Source organism: Rhinopithecus bieti, unplaced genomic scaffold, assembly GCF_001698545.2.
Source record: "Rhinopithecus bieti isolate Rb0 unplaced genomic scaffold, ASM169854v2 scaffold_5260, whole genome shotgun sequence".
NCBI lineage: Eukaryota > Metazoa > Chordata > Mammalia > Primates > Cercopithecidae > Rhinopithecus > Rhinopithecus bieti.
Genome location: NW_016805896.1, coordinates 7,982,279 through 8,007,672, shown reverse-complemented (window position 1 = coordinate 8,007,672; position 25,394 = coordinate 7,982,279). Strand labels below are relative to the sequence as shown.

The 25,394-nt window shown below is 54.6% G+C and overlaps 3 protein-coding genes across 15 annotated transcripts in view; 1 reads left to right on the top strand and 2 right to left on the bottom strand.

The window, feature by feature from the left end:
• Positions 1-2,372, bottom strand: part of INO80E (INO80 complex subunit E) — a 9,841-nt gene extending 7,469 nt beyond the window's left edge. For 3 of the 6 annotated variants that reach the window (XM_017874114.1, XM_017874109.1, XM_017874112.1), the window contains exons 1-3: positions 2,190-2,372; positions 1,963-2,033; positions 1,724-1,776 (exon numbers count right to left, since the gene is read on the bottom strand). In XM_017874114.1, coding sequence (XP_017729603.1) covers positions 1,724-1,776; positions 1,963-2,033; positions 2,190-2,270 — 205 coding nt within the window. In that variant the 5' untranslated portion in view covers positions 2,271-2,372. The remainder of the gene's footprint in view (positions 1-1,723; positions 1,777-1,962; positions 2,034-2,189) is intronic. The other 3 variants (XM_017874111.1, XM_017874110.1, XM_017874115.1) reach the window with 1 other exon arrangement.
• A 117-nt stretch (positions 2,373-2,489) lies between these two features.
• Positions 2,490-6,243, top strand: HIRIP3 (HIRA interacting protein 3). 3 transcript variants are annotated; one of them, XM_017874099.1, is made up of 7 exons: positions 2,490-3,044; positions 3,122-3,242; positions 3,368-3,482; positions 3,742-4,685; positions 4,785-4,953; positions 5,036-5,134; positions 5,223-6,243. In XM_017874099.1, exons 1-7 carry the CDS (start codon positions 2,980-2,982, stop codon positions 5,384-5,386), a joined length of 1,677 nt encoding a protein of 558 aa, XP_017729588.1. In that variant the 5' UTR covers positions 2,490-2,979; the 3' UTR covers positions 5,387-6,243. The 3 variants fall into 3 exon arrangements, with proteins under 3 accessions (XP_017729588.1, XP_017729589.1, XP_017729587.1); XM_017874098.1 differs by having other exon boundaries at positions 2,954-3,044; positions 3,344-3,482; positions 5,223-6,228; XM_017874100.1 differs by lacking the exon at positions 3,742-4,685.
• A 64-nt stretch (positions 6,244-6,307) lies between these two features.
• TAOK2 (TAO kinase 2) lies at positions 6,308-24,833 on the bottom strand. 6 transcript variants are annotated; one of them, XM_017874094.1, is made up of 19 exons: positions 23,835-24,833; positions 20,573-20,739; positions 20,317-20,388; positions 20,124-20,225; positions 19,632-19,677; positions 19,406-19,502; positions 19,168-19,281; positions 18,969-19,060; positions 16,729-16,822; positions 16,543-16,624; positions 15,584-15,751; positions 15,153-15,413; positions 14,821-14,982; positions 12,920-13,285; positions 12,637-12,840; positions 12,074-12,313; positions 8,763-8,975; positions 7,604-7,786; positions 6,308-7,523 (listed from the first exon to the last, which is right to left on the bottom strand). In XM_017874094.1, the coding sequence occupies exons 2-19, from the start codon at positions 20,702-20,704 to the stop codon at positions 7,002-7,004; spliced, it is 3,150 nt and encodes a 1,049-aa protein (XP_017729583.1). In that variant the 5' UTR covers positions 20,705-20,739; positions 23,835-24,833; the 3' UTR covers positions 6,308-7,001. The 6 variants fall into 6 exon arrangements, 5 of the variants coding, with proteins under 5 accessions (XP_017729583.1, XP_017729584.1, XP_017729585.1 ...); XR_001886024.1 differs by having other exon boundaries at positions 7,342-7,523; positions 7,604-8,027; XM_017874095.1 differs by lacking the exon at positions 6,308-7,523 and adding an exon at positions 7,923-8,027 and having other exon boundaries at positions 7,696-7,786.
• Between the last annotated feature and the right edge of the window lie 561 nt (positions 24,834-25,394).

The window sequence follows — 25,394 nt, the reverse complement described above, 5'->3', positions numbered from 1 at the left end:
TCCCAAAGTGCTGGGATTACAGGCTTGAGCCACCGCGCCTGGCCGGATACAGTGATCTTAAAAATGTTTCATTAAACTTTGCTTTGTAGGTATGCATGTGGGGCTCCGCTTATGATGGAAAATATAGTTAACTGCAGACGATATTCAAATAAAGGGATGAAAACAGTGTTCTCTCTTTTTCATCCCTCTGCTTTTCAACCAAGCCTGGCCTGTTCTTACCTCAGGGTAGCCGCATTTATTATTCTGCTGGGAGCTCCAGCTCACTTCTTCACAAGATTTTTTTTTTTTTTTTTTTGGACGGAGTCTCGCTTGGTTGCCCAGGCTGGAGTGCAGTGGCGCAATCTCAGCTCACTGCAAGCTCCGCCTCCCAGGTTCAAGCCCATTCTCCTGCCTCAGCCTCCCCAGTAGTTGGGACTACAGGTGCCTGCTGCCATGCCCGGCTAATTTTTTGTATTTTTAGTAGAGATGGGGTTTCACCGTGTTAGCCAGGATGGGGTTTCTTTCTTTTTTTTTTTGAGACAGTCTTGCTCTGTCACCCAGGCTGAAGCACAGTGGTGCTATCATGACTCACTGCAGCCTTGACCTTTCAGGCAAGGGATCCTCCTGGTTCTGCCTCCCAAGTAGCTGGGACCACATGTATACACCACTATACATGGCTTTTTTTGTTGTTTAATTGAGATGGAGTCTCATTATCTTGCCCAGGATGGAAGGCTGGTTTATTATCTGGTCCCAACTCAAACGTTACTCCGTGAAATGCCTTTCTTGAGTACTCTATTTAGACGTTGCCTGCTGCCTGTAAGCTAAGAATGGCTTTTTTTTTCTTTTTTTGAGACGGAGTCTTGCCCTGTGGAATGCAGTGGCGGTGATCTCGGCTCACTGCAACCTCTGCCTCCAGGGTTCAAATGATTCTCCTGCCTCAGCCTCCCCAGTAGCTGGGATTACAGGCGCACGCCACCACACCCAGCTAATTTTTGTATCTTTAGTAGAGACGGGGTTTCACCATGTTGGTCAGGCTGGTCTTGAACTCTCGACCTTGTGATCCACCCACTTCGGCCTACCAAAGTGCTGGGATTACAGGCGTGAGCCATCGTGCCCGGCCAAGAATGGCTTTTAAGCTTTTAAATGTTTGGAAAAAAAAAAAAAGAAAAAAAACTAAAGAAAAATTTTTCGTATGGAAATAATACGAAATTCAAATTTCAGTACCTATAAAGTTTTATGGAAACATAGCCATACTCATTCATTTGCCTATGGGGTATGGCTGCTACGACAATGGCAAAGTTCAGTAGGTGCTTCAAAGATTGTATGTTGCAGAAAGCTTACTTACCATCTGGCCCTTTGCAGAAACAATTCATCAACCCCTGTTCTACTATAATCATTACCACGTAACTGCTTTCATTACCTTCAAGTCCTTACTATGACCTAAAATTCTAGTGTATTGTCTTCATTTACTCATTCTTCCCAACTAAAATATAAATTACAAGAGACCAAGGGCTTTGCCTGTCTCTGCCTCTGCTGTATCCCCTGTGCCAAGCACAGTGCCTGAAACACAATAGGTGCTCAGTAAGTGCCTGAATAAAAGAACGGTGGAGGTGAAAGGCAAGCAACTAGGCTTAAGGACCACTGGGGGCTGCATCAGCTGCCACTGCCTAAAAGGCAGGGGCCCAGGAAGCTTGCTAAGTGCCAGGAACCACGCCCTCCACCAATTTTTCAAGACCTTGCTCACCCGAAGAGTCTTCATCCACGTTCTCGTACTGCAGAAGTCGGTCTAGGAGGAAACTGAGGAGAGAGGAGAGATGGACAGTGATTTCCCAGCGCAGCAATGTCCCCCTGGGCCCCGACCCTCCCAGCAGGCCCATCGGATCCTTGAAAGAGCCCATGCACTTGGGGCCTTACTCGGGGATGGGGTCCGAATGCAGATTGCCTAGGAACCACATCGCCCTCCGCCCCTGCAACGTGCCTCACCTCTTGTCCCGGGACACCTTCAGTAATTTCCTTTGCGCTTTCCTCAGCTCCTCCTGGAAGCACTCGTGCTCCTGTATCACGGACAAGCGGTGCGCTGGGCCAATGGTCCTCCGTGAAGGGCCCCGGAACCGGCAGCCGCTCGCCCCACCCACTTTACACCTGGGTAAACTGAGATTTTGTCCGCGCCAGGCCTCCCCCCTCTATAGCCTTCCCGCGGCAGCACTCACGTAGATGAGGAACTTGAGCTTCCGTTTCAGATTCCGGTATTTCTTTTTGTAGTCCACTTCGCCGTCCGCCGGCCCGTTCATGACCGGCCCGGCAGTGGCGCCCAGCTTCTGCAGTCCCGCTACCCCAAGCAGGCGCTGCCCCGTCGCTCACGCCTCCACTTCCGGAGACTCTGCAAGGCTATGCCGCCGGGACTACAACTCCCGGCGTACCGGGTGCCCAGGCGGCGTCACCTCACGGGCCGCCCTGCCGGGGAATACTGGGAAAGGAGCGCGGTAGCGAGTGGCTGCGCTGGGGATGGCGTAGCAGTGACGCAGTGACGCCACAAAAATGGCGGACGCTGGAGAGCGCCGTTCCTGACTTTAATGTGCTTAGACACTTGAAGCCACAAAAGGATTTCCCTCAAGGTTCCTCGTCTCCTCGCAAGGATGCCTTTTCTCTTCTGCCTTGCGAAATAATAGCGGCCTAGCTGGTGCTCGTGACCAGGAAGGAAGGCAGCGTCGCGGGCTGATTACGTTTCACCCAAAGGTTGCCGGCTCCGAATCGGTTTCTAACGAGAAATTTTAAAATGATTCGTTCCAAGAAAGGGTAGGAGCCGCGAGACCCTCCAACTGCCCAGGGAAAACAAGTCTCGTCTGGCGAAGTTATCAGCCCACGCGGTCCGCGGCCAAAGGCCAAAGGTCTCTTGCCCCATGGTGCCACAGCACTGCGCGTGCGCGAACCGCTGTCAAACGCGCTGACGGAGGCCGAGAAGAAAAAAAGGCGGGAGCCGCCAATCCTGGGTTGAGCAAAATGGCGCGGGAGAAGGAGATGCAGGAGTTCACCCGTAGCTTCTTCCGAGGCCGCCCGGACCTCAGGTGCCCAGGGAGTTGGAGACGGGGTTGGAAGGGGCGCGGGTGGGACGGGACTCCGTCCTGACACACTGTCCCCGCAGCACACTCACGCATTCCATCGTGCGGCGGAGGTACCTGGCTCACTCGGGCCGCGACCACTTAGAGCCAGAGGAGAAGCAGGCACTGAAGCGACTGGTGGAGGAGGAGCTGCTGAAGATGCAGGTGTGCCGGGCCGGAGCCTGGGCCGCGGGAGGCGGAGGCGGGGCTTGCTGCCGAGGAGGAGGGGCCTGACGGGGCGCGGTGAACGCCGCCTTGGTGCATAGTTCGCCCTCTTGGCGCACACACAGGTGGATGAAGCCGCTTCCAGGGAGGAGAAACTGGACCTTACCAAGAAGGGCAAGAGGCCTCCCACCCCTTGTAGCGACCCGGAGAGAAAAAGGTTCCGCTTCAATTCAGAGTCGGGTTAGTGCTTCCTACTTGCTATGGGGGACTTCTGCATCGTTGGTTCACTCAAGAAGCATTCACTGCGCATCTCTTATGTCCCCAGGCGTTAGATGAGGGAGCGAGGCCAGTGAGGCAGGAGCCGGGAACAGCGAGGACAGATAGCTGTTTCCTGCTGCCCCTCCAACTGTCAGGGCAGGGCTCGAGACAACCTATCCGAAGTGAAGGGAGAAGGGACAGGAGGAGCCTGTCTCAACCCTCTCTCCTGTCCATATTCCAGAGTCCGGCTCTGAAGCCTCCAGCCCAGACTACTTTGGACCCCCAGCAAAGAATGGGGTGGCAGTAGAAGTCAGCCCAGCCAAGGAGGAGAATCCAAGGCGAGCCTCAAAGAAGGCAGTTGAGGAGAGCAGTGATGAGGAACGGCAGAGGGACCTGCCCGCACAGAGGGGAGAGGAGAGCAGTGAGGAGGAGGAAAAGGGGGACAAGGGGAAGACTAGGAAGAAACCTGTGGCAAAGAAGCAGGCACCAGGCAAGGCCTCAGTCAGCAGGAAGCAGACCAGGGAAGAAAGCGAGGAGAACGAGGAAGAACCCGTTCAGAGGACAGCAAAGAAGGTGGAGGGAAATAAAGGAACTAAAAGCCTGAAGGAAAGTGAACAGCTAAGTGAAGAGGAGGAGGAGATCCTAGCTGGGAAGAAAGAGCACAGAGAGGAGGAAGCAAGGGAGGAAGAGAAAGAAGGGGAGGAGGAAAAGGAGGATTGGAAACCCAGAGCCAGGAGCAATGGCAGGAGAAAGTCAGCTAGGGAGGAGAGGAGCTGTAAGCTGAAAAGCCAGGCAAAGAGGCTCATGGGAGACTCAGACAGCAAGGAAGAGCAGAAAGAGGCAGCAGGCAGTGGGGATGACAGTGGGAGAGATGGAGAACCCCCAGTGCAGAAGAGCAAGGACAGGACCCAGCTTAAGGATGGGAAGGGGTTGAGTGGAAGCAGCGAGGACGAGGAAGACAGTGGGAAGGGGGAACCCACAGCTAAAGGCTCTAGAAAGACGGCCACACTGGGCAGCACCAGTGGTGAGGAGAGTGACTTGGAGAGGGAAGTGAGTGACATCGAGGCAGGGGGCGACCCCCAGGGGGAGAGGAAGAACCGCTCTTCCAAGAAGAGCTCCAGGAAAGGCACGACACGAAGCTCCTCTTCCTCCTCAGACGGAAGTCCAGAGGCCAAAGGAGGGAAGGTGAGGGTGAGGAGGGGTGGGAGGCCACCATTAGGGAAGAGGGAGACCCTGCCTCAGGCTCAGCAGGCTTCGCCTTCAGCTGCTGTCTTTCCTTGCTAGGCTGGTTCAGGTCGCCGTGGAGAGGACCACCCAGCTGTGATGAGGCTAAAGCGCTACATTCGGGCCTGTGGTGCCCATCGAAACTACAAGAAGCTGTTGGGCTCCTGTTGCTCACACAAGGAGCGCCTGAGTATCCTCCGGGCAGAACTGGAAGCCCTAGGCATGAAGGGTGAGGCCGGGCGTGCCCTGGGGGCTGCAGTAGAGGGCCTTGCTGCTGGGGAGGAGAGGATCACCAGCTTCTTCTGCCCCAGGTACCCCTTCCCTAGAGAAGTGTCGGGCCCTGAAAGAGCAGAGGGAGGAGGCAGCTGAGGTAGCCTCCTTGGATGTTGCGAACATCATCAGTGGCTCGGGTAAGGGATTTCCTCTCGCTGCCGGGAAGCAGATAGGTGAGGTTGGACATTCTCAGATATCTGATCTCTCATTTCCCCTTTCCCCTAGGCCGGCCACGCAGACGTACAGCCTGGAACCCTTTAGGAGAAGCAGCACCCCCAGGGGAGCTGTACCGTCGGACCCTGGACTCAGACGAAGAGCGGCCCCGTCCTGCACCCCCGGACTGGTCACATATGCGTGGCATCATCAGCAGTGATGGCGAGAGTAACTGAGCTCTGTCACCCCCAGGAGGGACCCTTGATCCATGTACAAAGCATACATAGCACCCCTTGCCCGGTGTCTGTGGAGCAGAAGCAGCTTTCTTCAGAGAAGACTGCCGCTCCTGAGGACGCAAGCTGTTGGGATGCTACTTCTCAGCTTCACGCTCTCCATTTAAGGTGTTTATTTTTTAAGACTCAATAAAGGAGTGTTCATAATCACCTCATCAAATCTGGTCCCCCATTCTCACCTCCTGTATTTTGGACCAGGAAACTGAGGAGTCACTGCCTCCACCTCCTCCCCTGGCGTGGTTCCCTTTAATTTCTCCCGGGTTCCTGGAAGAAGTCCCTGCCTCCAGACCCACTGGAGAAGGGTGTGTGGCTCCTGTGCTGCCAGCCTGCCCAGTGGCCCCTCTGCTTTTAGCCTGGTCTGATAACCTAATGCCCACTTGGGAGGGGGATAGAATGACTTGAGGGCAGCCGGTGCTTAACCCTTCCCCCTTCTGCAAACAGCCACTTTGTCCAGGGGCTGTTAGCCTCGAAGGGGTGGGGAAAAGCCCTGACTTCCTGGGCCAGTCTCAGCCCTCTAGGCCTCTGGCTACAGGCCCAGCCTGTGCAGTCACATGAGGTCTCCACTGAACTCTGGCTGCTGAGGCTTGCGGGAAGATGTAAGCATAGAGCTGCCCGGGGTCTGTGTGGAAAGCAAACCTAAGAATCTTTGAAGCCAAAGCAAAGCAAACAGGAATTAGAAGTCAAGGGATTGAAGACCACCTTTGAGATCTGATCTGGTCACACCTGAAGTCATTAAAATCACTGAAATGTTTAGATACACAGCCCAATAAATTCTCTTTTTAAAAAAAGTACAAGCAGTACTATTCACCGGCCACTGAGCAAGTCCTTCACGCACACCAAAGACAGAAAGGGTGAATCCTGAGGTCTGTTAGAATAACCAACAGTTTATTAAAAGCTTGCCTGGGGCTCTGTGCCAGCCCCACAGCTGAGAGGGGCTCCCACGACTGCCCCTAGGCCCAGGAGCAGACCCTTCCCCAAGGTCCTTCCCTTGTTTCCCCGCCCCAGCCCTGATCCCAATTAAAAAAAAAAAAAAAAAAAAAAAAGACGGCACAGGACGTCAGACAGTAACAGGGGAATGGGGAGACCCAGGCATCCTGACCCCAAGACCCCATCCTGATCCTTCTTGCCAGTAAGGTGGCCTCTCATTCTCCCCACCTCAGGCCCCAGATCTGCTCTGCCCAGTGGCAGGTCTGACGGCCCCACTGTGAGGGTAGTATAGTTCTCTGAATATAGTATGTCTAGACCCACCCTTCCCCTCCCCCAGGGGACTAGATGAATATTTGACACGCACATCTCCCTCCTTTCCCAGGTGGCGGAGGGAGACCCTGGCACCATGGTGGGGAGGCGGGGCTCCCAGGCAGCCTTGAGGCACCTATCCCCAAGCTAGCCCTGGGCCACTGGCCAGCCCCAAGAAGCTCATGAGATGAGGAGGTGTGAGGGGAGCTGGAGCCAACATCCTGTCCTCTACCCTTGTGGGGGCCTCCAGCTCAGTGCCCTCCAGCATCAGGCTCCACCCACCCCTGCCCTGCCCAGCTTATCTGCTCCTCCCCACTGCACTTCAGGAATAGAAGTGGGAAGAACCATTGAGGATGTGGGAAGCAACACTGGTGCTGCGACTCAGGGGCCCAGGCACCGCGGCAGCAGGGGGGCCCACGTTCTCACTGCCACTGCCCCCTGAGGCTGCCCGCCGCAGGGGCTGGGGGCTGTTTCTTAGCAGCAGCAGGGCTCCGCCACGGGGTGTCCCACTCTGTGTGGGGGGCCCCAGCCAGTTTGGGGGGCCTGGGGGGGCCAGCAGAGATGGCTGACGCCAGGCGGGAGGGGGCATGCCTGGTGGAGGAGGGCCGTGACTCCAGTGTGCCCCGGAACGGGGAACGGGACGGGAGGGCCAGGCTGGGGGAGGGGGTGGAGCGGGATAGCCCTGGGCAGCAGCCTCGGCCGGGATGCCCCCCAGAGCCATGCTGGAGAAGCCCAGCCTCATGCTTTCTGCATCAAAGGCCTCAATCTCACGGGCCTGCCGCTCAAGCAGACTCCGGATTCGCTCAGAGCGCCCTGTCTGCAGGGCCAGCAGCTCCTCTTCCACCTGGGGCATCCGGAACAGAGGTTAGAGTCAGGGGCGGGAGCCCACTCTCCCTCCCCAGTCTTGGAGGCTGGGCCCCTTACCCGCTGCTCCAGCAGTGCCCGCCGCAGCGCGACCCTCTGCTCCAGCTCCCGCAGTTCCCTCTCATGCTGGCTCTCTGTGCGGATCTTGATCTTGCTCTGGTAAGCGTTGAGCAGCTCCAGCTCCTGTTGAAGCTGCTGCCGAAGGGCCTGGAACTCTGCCTCCTGGGTCTCATCAAGTCGTAGCTGGGGAAGATGAACAACCAGTTGTAGGAATCTCCTCCCCCACCCCCACTATCCTCCCCTGCCCCAGGTAGGGCTGGGCCCTAAGGTTTCAAGAAGCAGCGGTCTCAACATCTATCAGAATGGAAGATGGTCATACCCTGTGGCACAGCAATTACACTGCAGAATCTATCCCCCACGTATACTTGCACATGTGCTCGAGGTGTTCACGGAAGCGTTGTGATAGCAAAATACTGGAAACAACCTAGATGTCCACCAATAAGGGATGGGTTAAATAAATTATGGTACAGCTATATCGTGGAAAATTCTACGCTGTAAAAAAAATGAGACAGGAGTACTGACAGGGGAAGATGTCCAAGAAGTATTAAGTGGAAAAAGGAAGTTAGAGAATAGTAAATGTAAAGTATGATTCCATCTGTGTTTAAAATTCATATATTCTTTCAAAATGTGCACTGAAAAAATACAAAATACAGGTAATTATTAACAAGTTGCCTGGGAGAGGTGGGACTGGGTGAGAGAACGGCCTTGGGTGGGGCGTTTCCACTCTCTACCCTCTCTGCACATTTTAAGTGGCCCATTCCAGTGTTAATGTGATCATTTCTTAGAACAGCAACTTTCAAAATCCTCCAGAAGTCTGAGTAAATGGGCTTGAGGGCCACACTCACTTTAATCTGCACCCTGTTTATCCATTAAACTAACTCAGGGCCAGGAAAAAATAATAGCCACTCTTTTCCTTGGTGGTTCTAGGGAATAGGCACATGGCTTTGTCAAGACCTTAAGAAAATACTAACAGAAAGAATAAAATCACTGAGGAGAATATGAAATAAATCATTGTGGAGAACACGAACAGAAGGAGAGTATGTGAGTTTCCCAAGTACAAAAGCCCTAGCTCTGTGCATGCCCTGCACCATCCAATTCTCTAAAGCGAAGTACAGAGCCCGGCCTCTAGCGCGCTCCCTCCCTGGACCCCAGGCCTCACCGCCTGTGAGCTGAGCATCTCTGAGATGGACTGGTCATACTGCTCGGCCAAGATCGCCAGCTTGCGGGTCTGCTCTTCCTTGAGCCGCTTAAGGAGGCTCTTGTGCTGAGCTTTGGGCGTGGTCTCCAGCAAGTGTGCTCGCAGAGCCTTGTACTGCCGAGTCTGGATCTTACACGTCTCCTGGAACTGCTTCTTGATCTGCAGCTCCTTAGACTATGCAGTGGACGGATCAAGGGGAGATGGGGGCAGCGGGGAAGAGGAAGAGGAAAAGGAGGAGGAGGAGGAACAACCAGGGAAAACGGGGAGAAGAGAGAGAAGAGGAGAGGAGACAGAAGCAGAGACAGGGAGAGGGAGAGAAACAGAAAACATGTTAGACAGAGGGGGTTGGGGGAGCTGTATACAGACAGACATGGAGAGGTGGGATCGTGTTGAGAGAGATCAGGAAGGTCTCGATGGGCAAGAGATGCGGAGAAGACAAGAGGTTCCAAAGCACGTGCACGGAGTTGGATGGGTGGGATACCCACGAGAAAACATCGGAGTTACTGGACAGGGAACTGAGGATCTTGGAAGCTCTGACCAGGCAAAGAGGGAGAGACTGTGACCTAGAGATAGAAGCACGTGAGCAAATATGAGAACGTGCACAAGAACAAGCGAGAAGAACCAGTCACACAAAACAGCCGTGAAGAAAAAGCAACACAATTAAGGACAGACACAGGAAGTCCCAGGTCCAGCGGCTCAGGGAGGAAGGCAGGGAAGGAGGAGAAGCACCGAGCTGAGAAATGGGTAAGAAGGGGCTGCCCATTTTGGGCCACAGAGGAGAAAGGGGCAAAGGAGGTGGCCAGAAAGGGCCTGACAAGTTCAACCGGCCAGCAGCTGCCACCCTGACCAGATCCACATTCCAGCCCGGCCCCTCACACACTCAGCTCCCACTCCAGGCCCACACCCAGTCCTGCTGCCACAGCCCTCATACTCCACCTGGTTGCCCCCAGCTCAGCACCCCCTACTGTGGAGGGTCTGCAGCCCCATCCCCCAACCCACTAGGGTAATGCCTGATGCAGGAGAGCAATTTGGCCCCCTGTAGCCGGGTACCATGGAGGGAACGGGTTGGGAGAAAATGCAGGGCATGAGGAGACCAAGGGCCTGGAAACTAAGAACTCTGGAAGGAACCCGCAAACAGGGGCTCTGAGGGACCAACAAGTTCGGTGAAGTTCTACAGGGGCCCAGACCCCAGAGCCGGTGGTGGTCATGGTGCAATGAAGCTATGAAGGCAGAGAGCATGAGACTGAGGAGTGAGAGGGGCTGAGATAACGGAGATGGGGTGAAGAGGTCATGGAGCCGGGCCGAGGGTCAGCCTGGGGGCATACCGGGGAGGCTAGGCGGCAGGACAAAGCAGACAGAGGCAGCCTGGGCCAAAGGCACAGTTCCGCTCAGATATTTTATTTGTGTTTGTCTTTTTCTTTTTTTGGTGGGGGGAAGGGGACAGGTTGGAAGGGAGACAGAAAAACAAAATCAAAGAGGAGAAAAAAAAACATGACTCTTCCCACCCTCCACCACCCCTGGCCCCAGGTCTGAGTCAATGAAGGTGAGGATGAGCACACACAGCCGGGGAACAGCAATAACTTAGGGGAGGAGCGCCAGGAGAGCACAGAGTGACTGCTGGACTCCACGGCTGAGACTGCCTGTCTACAGGTCTGAAGGGCTGGGCCTGGGGTGAGTGAGCAAACTGAGGAAGGTGGGTGAAAAGAAAGGACTAGGGACTGGAGAAACTTCACTGAGTCGTGGGAGATAAAGTGCTCAATGCTCTAGATTTGGGCTGGAAGGGTTGTAGTCAGCTACCTCCAGGGAGGCAGGGCCCGGGACTGGCGGGTGCGGGATCTCCGCCCGGCTAGAGTCCCTGGCAGTGGCTGGTGGGAGACAGGGGGTCCTAGCTGGCGCTGGCTGCGTGGTAGTAGCCGGGGGATTCGGGTGGGCCGTTCACCCCGAAGCAGGCCCCAGCTGGCCAGTGTGTGGATGGCCCATGGGGGCAAGTGGGATGCTAAACCCTGGCTGGCCCGTGCCAGACGCCAGTTCCAGCCCTTGCACAGGGCCCAGACCCTTGCCAACAAGGCTAATGGGTGTTGGGTGGTGCGGGGATTACGCCGCCGGGGCCCAGGGATGGGCAGGCGGCTGCGGAAGCCATCCTTGTTGGTTTTGGGGTAGAGTGCAAACAGACCCCGGTCCCCCACAGCCCCACAGCCCTGCAGGGCCCGGAAGGCCATGGGTGACAGGCGCAGCAGAACCCGCAACCAGAGTCGAGATATGCCCCGGCGCACCCGGGGGCCCTGCTGCCGCACCCATCTGCCCCCTGCTGCCATAGCCACCAGAGGTAGGGCCAGGCCTGGCCAAGCTAGGAGCCAGGCAGCTCCAAGGCCCAGGGGAACACCCATGAGGCCTCGGCGCCAGCTCAGGCCCAGGACGGCCCCTAGTGCGGTACCCTGGGCCAGGAGTAGGAAAAGACTGGAGGGCAGGTGCAGGGCTGTACAAAGGAGCAGGTAGGAGGCCCCCAGACCCACCAGCCCCACCTCCAGGGCCAGCAGCGCTGCCTGCAGGCCACCCCCACCCTGGGCTGCCAGCAATGGAAGCAGCAGCAGCAGCAGGAGGGGCAGGAGGCCAGAGGAGGACCCCACTGCAAAGGAGAGGCCAGCCAGGAGGCCATGGGACAGGAGTCCGGGGAGCTGGCTGGCAGGGCCGGGCCTCAGGTGTGTTGGAGGGGGTTCAGGAGGGATGTCGGGGGAAGGACAACCATCTCCAGGATCCCTAGGGGTCCCAATCGGAGCGCCCTGTTCCTCTTCTTCCTCCTCCTCGGGGACTGGAGTCAGTGCTGGGCCCTGGACCCAGCCAAGCTCAAACTCCTCATCCAGAAGACTCCCATCCTCCTTCCCCCACAAGCTCCACGTCCCAGCCTCCTCCTGGCCAACAATGCTCCTCTCCTGGGGTACAAGGGAGGGCACCCTAAGTTCCTCTATCTCCTCCTCAGGCAGACCCCAAACTTCCTCATCAACCAGGCTCCCATGTTTTTGTGGACTGGGACTAGGGGTTCCTGATTCCTCCCCCAGAATCCTCTGCTGCTTGGGCTCCAAAGTGGCCCCTTCCTTTCCCAGAATCCTTCTCTCTCCAACTGCTTCCTCCTCCTTGCCCAGCATTCTTTGGTACAGGACTGCCTCCTGGCCAGGTGAGCAGGGCTGCTCTTCTATAGGGGTGCCTGTGCTAGGTGGGTCCAGAGCCCCAGGAATGGGGAGTGGGAGGCCCGGGGGGCGCTGGCCTGCACGTACTTTGAGGCTCTTGGGCTGCTGGCGAACCTGGGCCGCGTGCTTCTGCCGCAACTCTTGCTCACGCCGCTTGTTGTACTCCAGCTGGTTGCCCAGCTCCGTCTGGTGCTGCAGGCGGGTGAGCTCAGCCCGCGTGCGCTGCACGGCCTGGAGCTGCCGCAGCTCCAGCTCCCGCGTGGCCTCGTGCTGCCGAAGCAGCAGTGCACACTCCAAGTCTTTCTGGGTCTGCTTCTTGTTCAGGTCCTGAGGCAGAAGAAATGCAGGGCCCGGGGCCTGGTCAGTATCAACAAAGTGAGGGGCCAAGGGCTCCTTGGCAGAGGGAGCTGGGGATGGCAGGAGATGAGGGTGTAGGGGAGGCAAGCTCCTGCCTGTCTTGGGAACAGAGAGGCCTAAGGAAATTCTGGCAGGATCTGTTGGGGATGAGAAGTAAAAGGGGCACTCAAGTAAAGATGAACTCTTAACATCGAGGGCCAAGGGGAAAGAAGACAAGAATGAGGTAAATGGAAAAGGGTGGGTCCCTGGGATCCATGAGTGAGCAGGAGGAGAATGGAGACTGGGACGCCTACCTCCCGCAGCAGGTCCTGGTCCAGGCTGTGCCGAGCCAGCAACATCTTGCGCTTGTACTGGCGACACTGCAGCTCAAAGTACTGGCGCTGCCGCCGCAGCAGCCCTGCCTCCTCCTCCGCCTGGCACTGCTGGAGCTGCTCCTTCTGCCGCAGCAGCCACTCGGCCTTCTCCCGCTTGGGAGTGCTGGGGTTCTCCTGGAGCTCCTGGGAGAGGGTAGAGGGGAGCAGGGTCAGGGCCCACCTGGCCTGCCATTGGTCCCACCCCCGAGCAGCCCTAGCTCACCTCCTTCAGCTGTTCCTTGCGAAGTTTGTAGGTCCGCTTCTGCGCCTCCAGCAGAGCAGCCAGCTCCTTCTTCTGTTGACCAAGGATGTGCTGCTGGAACTTCCGCTCCTCGGCCTGGGCAGCTCGTGCCTCCTTCTCACCGATGGCCTGGTGCCGCCGGGCCAGCTTTTCTGCCTCCGCCCCAAAGCCAGCCCGTTGCGCCTCAAGCTCCCGCTGCAGCCGTGCACTGTGCTCCTCCCGTTCACCCCTCAGACGCGACTCCAGGGCCAGCAGCTGCTTCTGGTGCTGTCGTCGCATCCGCTTATAACCACTCAGCTGCTCCCGCAGTGCAGAGTCCTGCTCATGCTCCTGGATCTGACGGCTAACCTGGGGCAGGAGAGAGGGTGAGAGCTGGGGCTCAGCTTGGCCCCTAGTTAATTAACACAAAGGGTTTTCCGTGGGGAATAACATGGGTTTTCAACTCATGAGTTTCATTCTCATTTAGCACCTTCCTCACACACAGCCTCTCTAGCCTGTTTCCTCAACTGGATAATGGTGGTATTATCTACTTCACAAATTGGTGTGACTGAATGATAAAAGGTGGCAAGCACAGGGCCTGGTACAAAAGTAGGAACAATCCATACTAATTTGAAACAGTGAGTCAGACAGACCTAGGATCAAATCCCAGCTTTGCCACTTACCAATCACATGATCTCGAGTAAGTTAACTTCTCAAAGCACCAGTTCCCTCATCTGTTAAACGGGGAAATAATACCTCCTCATAGGGGCTGTGGGTAAGTTCAGACTCTATCTAATAAGTGTTGGCTTCCTTCCCTTTTAGCAAACATGGTGGGCCTATCACTCCCCAGGTATTGAGCTGGGATCGGGGCCACAAGATGCTGGAATAACAAGAACACTGGGCTTGGACACCTTCATCCAAAGTCTGATCTCAGGTCTCAATCTCAATTGACTCTATGTGTGGCTCTTAAACTAGTCCCGGCAGCCAAGCTCCTGGCAGTCAAGACCTCTCTGCACAGTACCGCAAAACGTCATGGAATCTGAAGAGTTGTTGGAACACAACCAGCCCCAAGCAAAGGCCATAAGAACATACTAGACTGAATCAGTGGCCTCTAAGGGGATTGCTGACGCTCAAATGCAGCTGAGCAGGAATGTGATCTAAAGGCTTATTAAAAACATGGATGAAAAGCTATGTTTTATGATAAGCCTAACCTGTGAACTGAGAAAAAGATTGCCATGAGTTGATTTTAGGAGAGGACTAAGGGCCTACTTATAGGAGCGGAGAGCCACCAAAGGCACTGGGGCAAGTGGCCCCTCTGAGCCACAGGTGCCTCCTTTCTCCAATGGGATCCTACCCTCTCCCTCCCAGGGGAGCTGGGAGGATTAACATAGGCCTGTGTGTAAGCCTGAGAGTTAACTGCTGGCATGAGACAGACACCTGAACACCATCCCTGCCCTCTGGGGCACAGAATCCGGCAAACCTATCATGATGCTGTTCAGGACCACCCAAGCACAGGGCACCCCCGGCACTGGACACCCCCGGCACAGGGCTCCACAGGCACAGGCTCCCCCTGCACTGGGCTCCCCCAGCACACAACTGTGAAGTACCTGACTTGCCAGAGGAGCCTGGGCAGGCAACCCAGGAGATGTCAGTTAGGTCAGGCCACGAAAATGGAGTAAGAGTTTGCCAAGCTAGAAACACCCAGATTGGGCCATGTGACCAAAACAGTCCACTGGGAAGAGAAAGGAAGCTGGAGGGTTAAGGGGAGCAGGCAGGAGCCAGCAACAGAAAATGAGGGTAGAATTCGGACTCGATCCCATGCCACAGGGAGGAAATCATTTCTAGACTTAAAAAGACTTAAAAAACAGATAGCAAGCAGGATGAGTGAGGATGGCTACACTCACCAGGGAGGCAGTTCGGATGGTGGCAAAGTGGTCCCGGTTTCGGCAGTAGGCCCGGCGGCGGGCAGAAGAGGTGGTGGAGGTGGGAGCTGGGGCTGCAGGCGGCTGGAGAGGGCTGGGGGTTATCTCTGGCTGGTAGGGGTCATCATATAGATTGTCAGAGCCCTAGAGGGAGACAGAAGGAACACTCAAGGCTCAGAGGCCACTGGGTCCAAAGAGAGTGACCTGAGGACAGCCACTCAGACTCAGAGGAGTGCTGTGCTTAGGGAGCAAGGGCAAGGACCCAGGTGGTTCTACAGCAGGTGGCTCAGGCCCCCCAAGGGTGAGCTGTGTACCGGCAGCCGGTGAATAATGGAGCTGTGAGAGGTGACCGTGTGCTCCCCCTCCTGCATCATGGCCATCTCCCGGGCTTCAGGGCCTTCTTCCTCCTCCTCCTCTTCCTCCTCCTCCTCCTCCTCTTCCTCGTTGTCAGAGGCATCTGCTAGGCTGTTGACAGAGCTGCTCTGGCTGGAGGCGCTGATGGACATGCTGGGCACTGAGTGGCTACTCTCTAGACTGGTCAGAGTCCCGGCCCGGTGCATGTAGGGCTCGGCCTCCTGCAAATAGGGCATAGGCTGCTGGGCAGGGAAGGGGAAGCCCTGGGGCATATGCATGGAGGTAGCGTGGGGAGATGGTGGTGTGAGTAGGGCTGGGGAAGGGGCCAAGCAGCTGCAGGGGGTAGGCACACACGGGGCATAAGGAGGGGTGTCAGGGCAAGTTGGGTCACCTCTTCCTCTTCTGGGGCCTCAGCACCAGGGCCGTTGGGTGCCTCTTGGAACAGGATCTTCTTCATCTTGCGGTACTGCAGGTTGTCCAGCTCCCGTACGGCATCCTTGGTCCTCTGGATCAGGTCCATGATGACTGTGGGTGGCCGCTCCCGGAGCACAAAGCGGTGCTGGGGGAAAAGGACACTGAGGCCTGCTGCCAACTCCCCTTCCCCCTACAACCCACAGCCCTTGGCATTCCCTCCAGCCTGAGGCACTCTTCTGGGCCCATGCCCACCATGGGTTGATGCTGGCCTTGTCCCAAGCCCTTCTCCCACAATAATTTTCTGTACCACCTAGTACCTACTCCCTAGACTCTTCTTCCTCTAAGCATGGCTGACAGGCAGGAACAGTCAGGAGATCTGGATTCTTGTCCAGCTCCTCTACTAAAGGGCTATGTGACCTTGGACATGTCATGAGGCCCCTGTGGGCTTCATACAGTATCCTACAATTATAAAACAAGTAGGTCCAATTACATAATCTGAAGTTTCCAACTAAGGCTCCTCAGGTCCCTATGGGTCTGTGAAGGGAATGGGGCCCCTCTATTTTTGACAATTCAAAAAACACCTAAGGGAAATCATACATTTACCCATGATAAGGCTACACAGGCTTTTGGCTTGCATTACATCAGATCAGTGGGGCAACCCTGGTTATCGCACGCTGACCAGAAGCTCTGGCTGGCAATTACGTAAGTCTTTGATTAATAAGAGATGGGAAAACAGATTATTACTTAATAAATTAAGGCAGTCTGGTAGATAAAATCTCATAAAACACAGAGTCCACTGGGCATTGGGGATGGGGTGGGAATTAATCAAAGAAGCTCTTGGTGGAGGAGGAACTGGGAACCACTAATTTCCCTAGGGGTTCTTGTGGCTTTAACAAGCTACAGTTCCAAGAGAATGCTAGGCCAGCAGGCCCTCACCTTCAGGAGGACCTCTGAGGTTGGTCTGTCTTGAGGGATTTTCTGAAGACAGGAGTCGACAAAATTCCGGAAGTACTCAGACCTGAAAGTCACAGGGGGTGGGAGAGGGGTGGGGAAGGCATGAGCCAGGTATCTGTACCCCATGGCCTAACCCCTGGGCCCAGATTCGGAATCTTCAGTCCTCACCAGTGTCCTGACTGGAGCACGGGGGATTCGTTCTGTGCAATGTGGTATAAGGCACTCATCGCATTCATATTAAACAGCGGTGGTTTCCGTTCCGCTACAGAAAAAGGTGAAAGGGAAGAAGGTGAGAGGTGGCAGGGGGTAGAGGACAATGGAATGAAACTGAGACGACTTGGGTTCAAACCCCAGTTCCTTGACTTCCTTGCTACATGACCTTGCAAAGTTCCCATCATCCTGTTGCATGTCAATTAATTCCTTCCTCTGTAAAATACAACACCCATCCTCTCCACTGCACACAGGTGGAACAGGGGTCAAAGAAAATAACATCCACCAAAGCAGTAATGAAGGCAGAAGGACAGCCATTCAGTTATCACCCCAACTAATACTTCTTAGGTACCAAAGCGAGCAGATAACTTGATAATTGCTATGGAGAAGATAAAAACAAGAATTAGGCCCTGTCCTCAAGGAACTTTCAGTCTAAAAAAGAAGATTAAATAGGACTGAAAAAATAACATCAAAGTATTAACTGGTATAAGAGGGAAACAGGGAAGTGGCTGGGAAGTTGAGAGTATGCAGTGGGCCTTCAAGCTAGTATTATCTTCAGGGAATTCAGAGAAGGGCTTTGTAGAAAGCCCTGAGATTAGAAAGGAAAGTGCAAGCTACGAGTCCCTAAGAGTCCCTTGTAGCCCAGACAAACGTCATGTTGTTTTAGCCTAAATGGTGATTTTTTTAAATTAACTGCCAATAGTAATAATCAAATAATAATATAAATTTCCAGTTTCTCCTTAAGAATTAGATCTGTTGAAATGGAGTCTACATTACTGCATAACAATGGTCTGAAGATAAGCATTAGCTGCCCTCTTTCTATGGAAACAGCAATCTCCAGTTTGCCACAGCCTCCTCCACATTGCTTCCCTGATACTGACTTAGTAACTGAGTTGACATTTATAATCAGACTTGATTTTTTTTTTCAAATAGTAGAGTAATATTTCTTAGTATTCACATCTCTTCCAAAAACTAGAAATAAAATGGACAGATCTAGTTTTTTCTTATACTTGGGTCTGTTTCTTACATTTTTCATCAACTGTCTGGGCCTGGCATCAAATGGTAAATGGAGACAGTGAAGATGGAGGAAAAGGGCTTGTCCAAATCTCTGACTTCGGGCAGAGGACCTAATACGAACCAAGGCAAGGAAGTGGAAAAGTTCATGACACACTCAGAGCGTGGGGCCCATGAAGGAAAGGGCCAGGCTTTAGGAAACAAACTCTCTAGGTTGGTGCGAGGAAGGATGGGGATGGCTTCAGTCTTGAAGGCAACAGGGGGCCAATCATGGCTCCAAACAGGGAGTGAAATGACAGCACTGAGCTTATGTAGACCTCTCTGGCATCAGTACTTAAGACACACTGGAAGGGAGAAGAGACTGGAGAGATCATTGCAGGAGGTTGTTGTAAGAGAAACTAACAGCAGCTCTTTCTTAGGCAACTATTTTGTGCCTGACATTATGTTGAAAGCTTTATAAAGGTTACCTACCTCATTAAAGAATTGTTTCAATAGTGCTGGCTGACAGAGATGAGAACCTTGACATGGCCTCAAGGCCTTAGGAACTCACTTGGGCCTAACTCTCTGGCCTTATTCTCTGCATTACATGCTAGGTTCCAAATAACTGAAGCTAGTCCCAGTTCCCCAGGCCTGCTCTTACCTCTACGCCTCTCACATGCTGTTCTCTCTGCCTGGAAAGCTCTCCCTGCATTCTGCAAACAGCTATTATTTATCTTGTGGATTGGCTTCAACATTCTGCTACAAGGAGGCCTTCTTCCGCCCTTAAACTAGGTCAAGTCCCTTGTTTTACATTTGAACCGCTCCTGTAACTTCTACAGACAGCATTCATCACATTGAAAGAAAACATGCCTGCCTGGTTTCCCTAAATCAAATGTAAGTTCCATGAGGGCAGGATACTCATTCACTGCTATCCCTCCAGAATCACAGTCCATGGCACTACACATGATGGGCACTAAGAAAAGATTTAGAACCAGGATAGTGGACAGGAAGAGATGAATGCTACAAAATCTCTAGGCCTAAGAGCTGGCAGAATTTGCCAGCTGCCTGTATTGGGGCTCCAGGGTAGGGTCACAATGGACAGGAACTTGGAGGCCTGGGATCCTATCCCTAGGAGAACGGGGTAGTCTGGGAAGTAACAGAAGAGAACGGAAAAGAAGATGAGGGAACAGAGAGGATGTTCTTACCCAGCTCGATGCAGGTTATCCCCAAGGACCAGACGTCCACTTTGCCATCATACTGCCCCTCATCCATGGCCAGGATCACCTCGGGTGCCATCCTGGGAGAATGGTCAGGAGAGAGAGGCAAATCACCCGCCAAGACCCTGTCACTCGTACTCCAAACATCCTGGGAGCTCTCTCCACTCACCACCACTCACTCACTCACCAGTATGGGGTGCCCACGAAGGAGTTGGCAGGTGCCATGATGGACGCAGAACCAAAGTCCCCCAGCTTCACTAACCCTGGCTCTGACAGCAGGATGTTTCCAGCCTTCACATCCCTGCCAGAGGCAAAGTAGAGGGATGAGACATGTGTCTCAGGAAAGCCAGGCAGGGGCAGCCCAGTTAAGTGACAGGTGGTGCAGATAGCAATCCCCTCCCAGACATTGCCGGTGCTGCTTGTACCTATGGATCATGTTGTGGGAGTGCAGATACGCCAGGCCCTGAAGCGCCCCGTGGGTCACGGCTGCGATCTCTACCTCCTGAAGGGGTTTCTTGTGCACTGGAGAGTGAGGAAGAACATCAACCCGAGGGAGCGCAAGGGTGGGACTGGAATAAGTTCCCCTTAACCCTTCCCTATGACTCCCCTGCTCTTCTCCCTTCTCCACTTATTGGCCCATGAGTCACTTACCTTCTAGAAGGTCAGAAGCTGAGCCCAGGCAATACTCCATCACCAGCTACGGAAGAGACAAGGGTCAGAGATCAGAGTCTCCTGGGCAGGGACTCAAAACAGAGCTTCCTCGAGTGTCCTGCACTCAAGCTATGTCCCCGGGGTGATAACAGGGAGGAAGGGCAACTGGAGACAATGAGGGGGTGGTGGGAGAGTTTCAGAGTCCAGGCCCAAGACATTCACCACCGCCCATCTGAATCCCTTCAAACTCCCATTCAATCTCCGCCTCCTCCAACCCACAGTGACCTGTCCCACCTGCTAATAGCCTATGTCACTCTGAGCCAGGCTTCTGCTCAGTGGCTATGTCTGAGGACTAAAGCAGTCAAAAGAGACTTCCTCCTTTCCAAGATCCCACAACAGCACCATGAACAGGGCCCACCTAAGACACTGGACCAGGATAAGGACGGGTGTGAATAGGGGTAAAGATCAGGCCGGAGTCTGGCACCAGCTCACCCAAGCCGTGTGCTCCCTCAGGTAACAGCCCCGGTACTGAATGGTGTTGGGATGCCGGAGCTTCTGTAAAAACCGCACCTCCTTGATGATGTCTTGCCATTTCTAGGGGGTCAGGGTAGGGAGAGGTTACCCAGCCTGCACCTTGAGACAGGGGTCCCCTGTCCCCAACCTGGCTGTATTGCACCTGGCCTACCTCATTGGACTGCTTTCCACTGTAGGACATCTTCTTGATGGCCACCACCTCACTATTCCGGACATCCCGGGCCTAGAGGACCAGACCAGAAGGTGTTGAAGGCCCCAGTGAGAGCCAGGCATGGGAAGACTTGCTGGCCCAGCAGAAGAAGGCAGGAAAGACCAGTGTGATGGAGTAGTGTGCAAGGGCTGTTGGGAGTTCCACAGGAGTAGGAAGAGTCCCCATCTCTATTATACCATCCCAGGACCCAACTCACAAAGTATACGGCTCCAAAGCTGCCATGGCCAATTTCCCGGAGGTCAGAGAAGAGCTTTTCTGGATCATCTTTGAAGAAGAGCTCAGCCACATCTGGGTCCTTCAGGCTCCCGGCCCGGCCCCCAGCTGGCATGGTGGCCCCTGGGGGCCCTGAGAGTGGGGCCTGGCCTGGGGAATGGAAATGGGACCCTTAGAGCAAGGACTGAGCCTTCAGGGAGAGGAAGGGACCCATCAAGTTTCTGCCATCTCCTCCCCTCATTCCCTGATGAGGGGGAGGCACTGCTGAGGAAGGGGAGGGGGAGATTAGGAACGACATCAAAGCTCCAAAAAATGAAGTTGCCCTGGCAACCAGATCACGCGGGCTAGGTCCCTGGAGTCCCTAAAACTGCTAGGAAGATTCTGGGAAGCTAAGCATCCTCACCACCCCCTTCAGCACTCAACAAGTTCTCATTTCCCTATAGCCCCTGTATCTCCCCTCAAGGATAAAACATTCTGCCTCCCAGGCAGCACTCCAGAGCCCCAAGTGTCCTGTCCCATAAGTCCCATACCCCAACTGTTTCCAGGCACCTTTCTGTTCCCCTTGGCGCTGAGGCCCCCTCCTCCCTCAACCTCTCACACCCTGGAAGAGAACAGGAAATGGCCAGGCCGGAGGCGGTGGAAATCCGTCCATTGTTAGAAGTGGGTACTGGCCCAGAGGGGCCCGCAGAGTCACTCTCAAAAAGGGCAGGGGGAGATCTAGAATAGGAAGAATAGGGATATAAATGGCATCTGGCTGTGAGGGCCTCTCTGTGGTCTGGGCCACCTTACTTGTCCTGTCCAATCGCATAAGCATCACACACAGGTACAGGACATTTGCAGTGTACAAATAACATTTACTGAGCATCTTACATGCATTATCTCTTATTCAGTCCTCACCACAACCTTATGAAGCAAGTATTAGGATTTCCCCTATATTACAGATAAAGAAACAGGCTCAGCAAGATTAAGTGCCTTGTCCAAAGCTGGTCCTCCATCATTATGATTTCAGAGCCCTTCAAAACAGACAGGGCAGAATCATGATCACCATTTCCTAGGTGAGATCACTGAGGCACAGAGAAGAAAAAGGACTTCTCCAAGGTCAGAGAACAGAACCTTCTGCTCCCTGGTTAGGCCTGCCCATTACTCTCTCAGTTGTCACTCCAAGTTCAGCTTCCCTCTTGCAGGAAGCCTGTCCTGACCACTCCAGCCATTGGGAAGAGTGCCTAGGGCACCCAGCCAAACACCCAGAGAAAGTTCCTGCAGGATACCAGAACCAAAACCTTCAAGGAGATTCCAAACAGGCTCCAGCCTAAGCACTTGTCAGAATTTGGGCACAAAGGGGCCTTCAGCAGAGCTGGACCCCTGGGGCAGAGTTCTAGCTACTTAAAAGCACCTAACAATTTTAGCATGTAATTTATTCTGTCATGCATTGTTTCCTGTTGTGTTGTTAATTTTGTCTCCTCAGTCCAACTGGAAGCTGAAGGGCAAGGAGGGAGCCTGACTCTCCAGTGAGCCCCCAGGGTGCGGGCTCAGAATAGCCTGGGAGACTGATTGATTGCTCTCTGCTCAGCCCTCAGCAGCTCCCAGGTTGCTCAAAGTAAGGCCCTTTTCTCTCTTCTGCCAGCAATAATGCCAAGCACCCCTCACCAGCACCACACACCCACACACAAAGGCAGGTGCTCTCAACTTGCCAAAGGAATCTTCCTGACCTCTTTACCAATACGGGGTCCCAGAATGCTAACCTAGGACCCAAGGCCACATGGAAGGGGTGCCACCCCCTGGCAAAACATCATGCAGGTCCCTTTCCCCATAATAACAACAAACACTTGAACAATAACAAAGGTCAGTGCTAAATCATAACCACCTTCCAAAATGGACAACGTTATCTCCATTCTACAGATGAGGAAACCCGTATCAATCTGTTCCTAAGCTATGCTACCAGTACATCCCATCTGCAATGTACAGCAACAGGGCTTTGAATAAGTTCCTTCTAGTTCTTGGTCTTCTCTTCAGTGAAATGGATTACAGCATGGAGCTGTTGTAAGATTTTAATGAGATCTCATACTTAGGAACACCATGCAGACACTCAGCATATGGATTTTTCCTTCCCTGCCTCCAAGGTCCCCACAAAGCTTTAATCCTTTGGGGGATCATTCTACCCCAACAGCTTGGCTTGAACGGTTAAAAGATGCCAGTAGTGCTACCATTTGTCAGGAGCGAGCCCGCTCAGGAATCCAGGCCAAACCCTGGGATCAGGGTAAAGATGAAGGTCACAGTGGATGAAAACTCCATGAGGCAGTGGCAAAAACCAGAGCCTCCCACCAGGAAAAGCTTCTGAGTAGAGCCCTCCTGGAAAGGAAGCTCATCTCACCCTCATTCTTAAACCTCATCCCAGCCTGGTCTCCTGGGGACCCCTGGCCGAACCCAGGAAAAGAGATGGCAAGAAACAGGCATGCATCAGGGAAAGATGTGATTGAGGACTTGAGTTCAAATTCTGGTTTTGCCACTGTGTGACCTTGGGCAACCTCTCTGGGCCTCAACGTTCTCAACTGTAAAATGGGAAGATGCCAATAAAAGAGGCCCCCACAGGGTGAATGCGGGGATGTCACACGAGAGAATGGCTGTCAAAGCACTTTGTAAAAGACAGATCGTTTGACAAATAGATGAGATTATTGATACCATCCGAGCAAGAGATTGGAAGGTAACTGCAGCTGGGGGAAAACATTGCCAGGCACCTCCAAGCACACACACAAGCATACACACACGCATACACACAAACACATATACACACACTTCCTTGCAAGGACAAGAAATTCAACCAGACCAGACCTGAAAAGCAGATAAGCAGACCCACCAGCGGAATCAGAGGCATGGGATTCAACACCGCAGAACAGGCAGGAGAAAGGGGCCTATCAGGGAGGAGAGGCGGCTGTGAGGGGCAAAGTGAAGGCGAGAAGACTGAAGTGCAAATCCATCTGATTAGCTGAAGCGCCCTAGGGTGTGAACCCCGGTGACATCAGAGACCCTGTCACCTGAGGTCCCCCACCAACCAGACACAATGAAGGGAAGAGGAAGGGGAAGGGGGTGACAACAGAAGGCAAGGCTAGCCAGAGGCTGACCACTGGCTGAGCTAGGCTTCCCCATCCTGAGGAGACGGCCTACCCAAGTCCAGCTTCTCAGAAAGGCGCACCCTTTCTTCTCAGAGCTAGACACAGGGACCCGCGCCCCTGCACCCCGTGTCTCACCTGTTAGGGGTCACTATGGTGCCCCAGCGCCTCCGCTTCCGCCTGGGGTCCTCCAGCGGCTCTGCCAAGTAGGGAGAGGGGCAAGGAGACCTTTCCCCTTGCCACCTCTTCCTCGGCTTTCGCCCTTCCTGAGGGGCGGGCCCGGGAAGCCTCCCCTGGAGGGGAGGGGGTGACAACCTAATCTGACCTCGCGGTCCAGTCCTCCCCCTCCTCGAGGGCGACAGCTGCCGAATTCCGGATTTCTGATTGTGGGGTCTGAACCCCGAATATTTGAACGGGATGGAGACTGAATCCGATATTTGAACGCCTGGGGAATGAACCCCGGATACTGGTGCACGCAGGGGCCTGAACCCGATATTTGAAATTCTATGAAACAGAGACCCAGGTTTAGAGAGGTTGGGACCCGAGTCCCGGATATCTGGACTACGATAACTGATACCCGGGTATCTGAGAAGCGAGGGGCAAAGCCCGGAAATTTGGGACCAGGAGCCTGAGCCCTAGGTCTTCGGCCACCGACTGGGGGCCCACCCCGAGGACGTCCGGCCGCACGGCCCCTCTCACGCCGGGGTCCGAGGGTGACAGCCCCCACTCCCGCCCCGGCCTCCTCTCTCTCCCTTCTCTCTTCCGAGAATAGCTGAAATATTATAGCTAAGGCGCTGCTGACGGTCCCCGCGCCCTCTCTGCCTCTCCTCTTCTCCGTCTCAGCCTCTCTCCGCACCACAGCCCAGGTCTCGTCCCGGTCTCCCTCTCCCTCTTCCTCCCAATTCCAAGATGGAGACCGGGCGGGAGCGCGCAGGCGCGGTAGGGACGCCGGGCCAAAGGGGGCGGAGCAGCGAAGGACTCAGCCCCGCCCTCTCCTCTCACTGCCGCGGCCTGGGAGACCAGCAGCCGCCGAGCCCGAGTGCGCGCGCGCCCCGCCACGCGGACCCCGGGCCGGAGGAGGCGGGGAGAAGGGCTAGGCTTGCAAGGGGAGGAGCCCGGCACTCTGTCCCACGACTGGCGGTGGACAGAGCTGCAGCGCATGCGTTCGCCCCGCCTTTGCTCTCAGCCCGAGGTTGTTGCTAGGGGAAGCTTTGAGGGGGCGCGGGTGGACGGACAGCAGCGGCGATCTGCGCCTGCGCGCAGGGTGGAAGTTGGGAGGCGCGAGGGAAACTGCTGCTGGGCACGGAAAAAGCGGGAAAATAGACTGCTCCGAGGTTAGCGACCATCTAGCCTGGACGAGGGCCCCCAAGTGCGAGGAATCTTTGCGCGTCGACGCCGGGAAAACTCAATAGGTCAAATCTCTTACGGAAATTGAGGCGCTGCAGGTTGCAAGACTTGCCAAGGTCACGGTGCATTTATGTCACAGCATTTCCATTACCTGACACCCCACCCGCCCAACTAACTGTAATTATATCCATTTTATTTCGTAGAAGAAAACAAGACAGGTGTTTACCAAAGCCAAGTTAACCATGGGGAGAGCTCAAGTAACCTATGCCCTATGGCAACCTGTGTCCAAATTAAAGAGTCAACAGAAAAGAGTCCCCCAAAACTTGTAAGCCTGCCTACCCTAAAATCCCC

Bases quoted from the DNA above. Each gene is read 5' to 3' on its own strand.
- HIRIP3 (XM_017874098.1), top strand. From the start codon at position 2,980: ATGGCGCGGGAGAAGGAGATGCAGGAGTTCACCCGTAGCTTCTTCCGA. The intron at 3,045-3,121 runs GTGCCCAGGGAG...CTGTCCCCGCAG, and splicing joins CGAGGCCGCCCGGACCTCAG to CACACTCACGCATTCCATCG. The intron at 3,243-3,343 runs GTGTGCCGGGCC...CTTGGTGCATAG, and splicing joins AGGAGCTGCTGAAGATGCAG to TTCGCCCTCTTGGCGCACAC.
- TAOK2 (XM_017874092.1), bottom strand. From the start codon at position 20,704: ATGCCAGCTGGGGGCCGGGCCGGGAGCCTGAAGGACCCAGATGTGGCT. The intron at 16,625-16,728 runs GTGAGGACTGAA...TGTGACTTTCAG, and splicing joins GTGCTCCAGTCAGGACACTG to GTCTGAGTACTTCCGGAATT. The intron at 14,983-15,152 runs GTACACAGCTCA...GTCTCCCTCTAG, and splicing joins CCATTATTCACCGGCTGCCG to GGCTCTGACAATCTATATGA.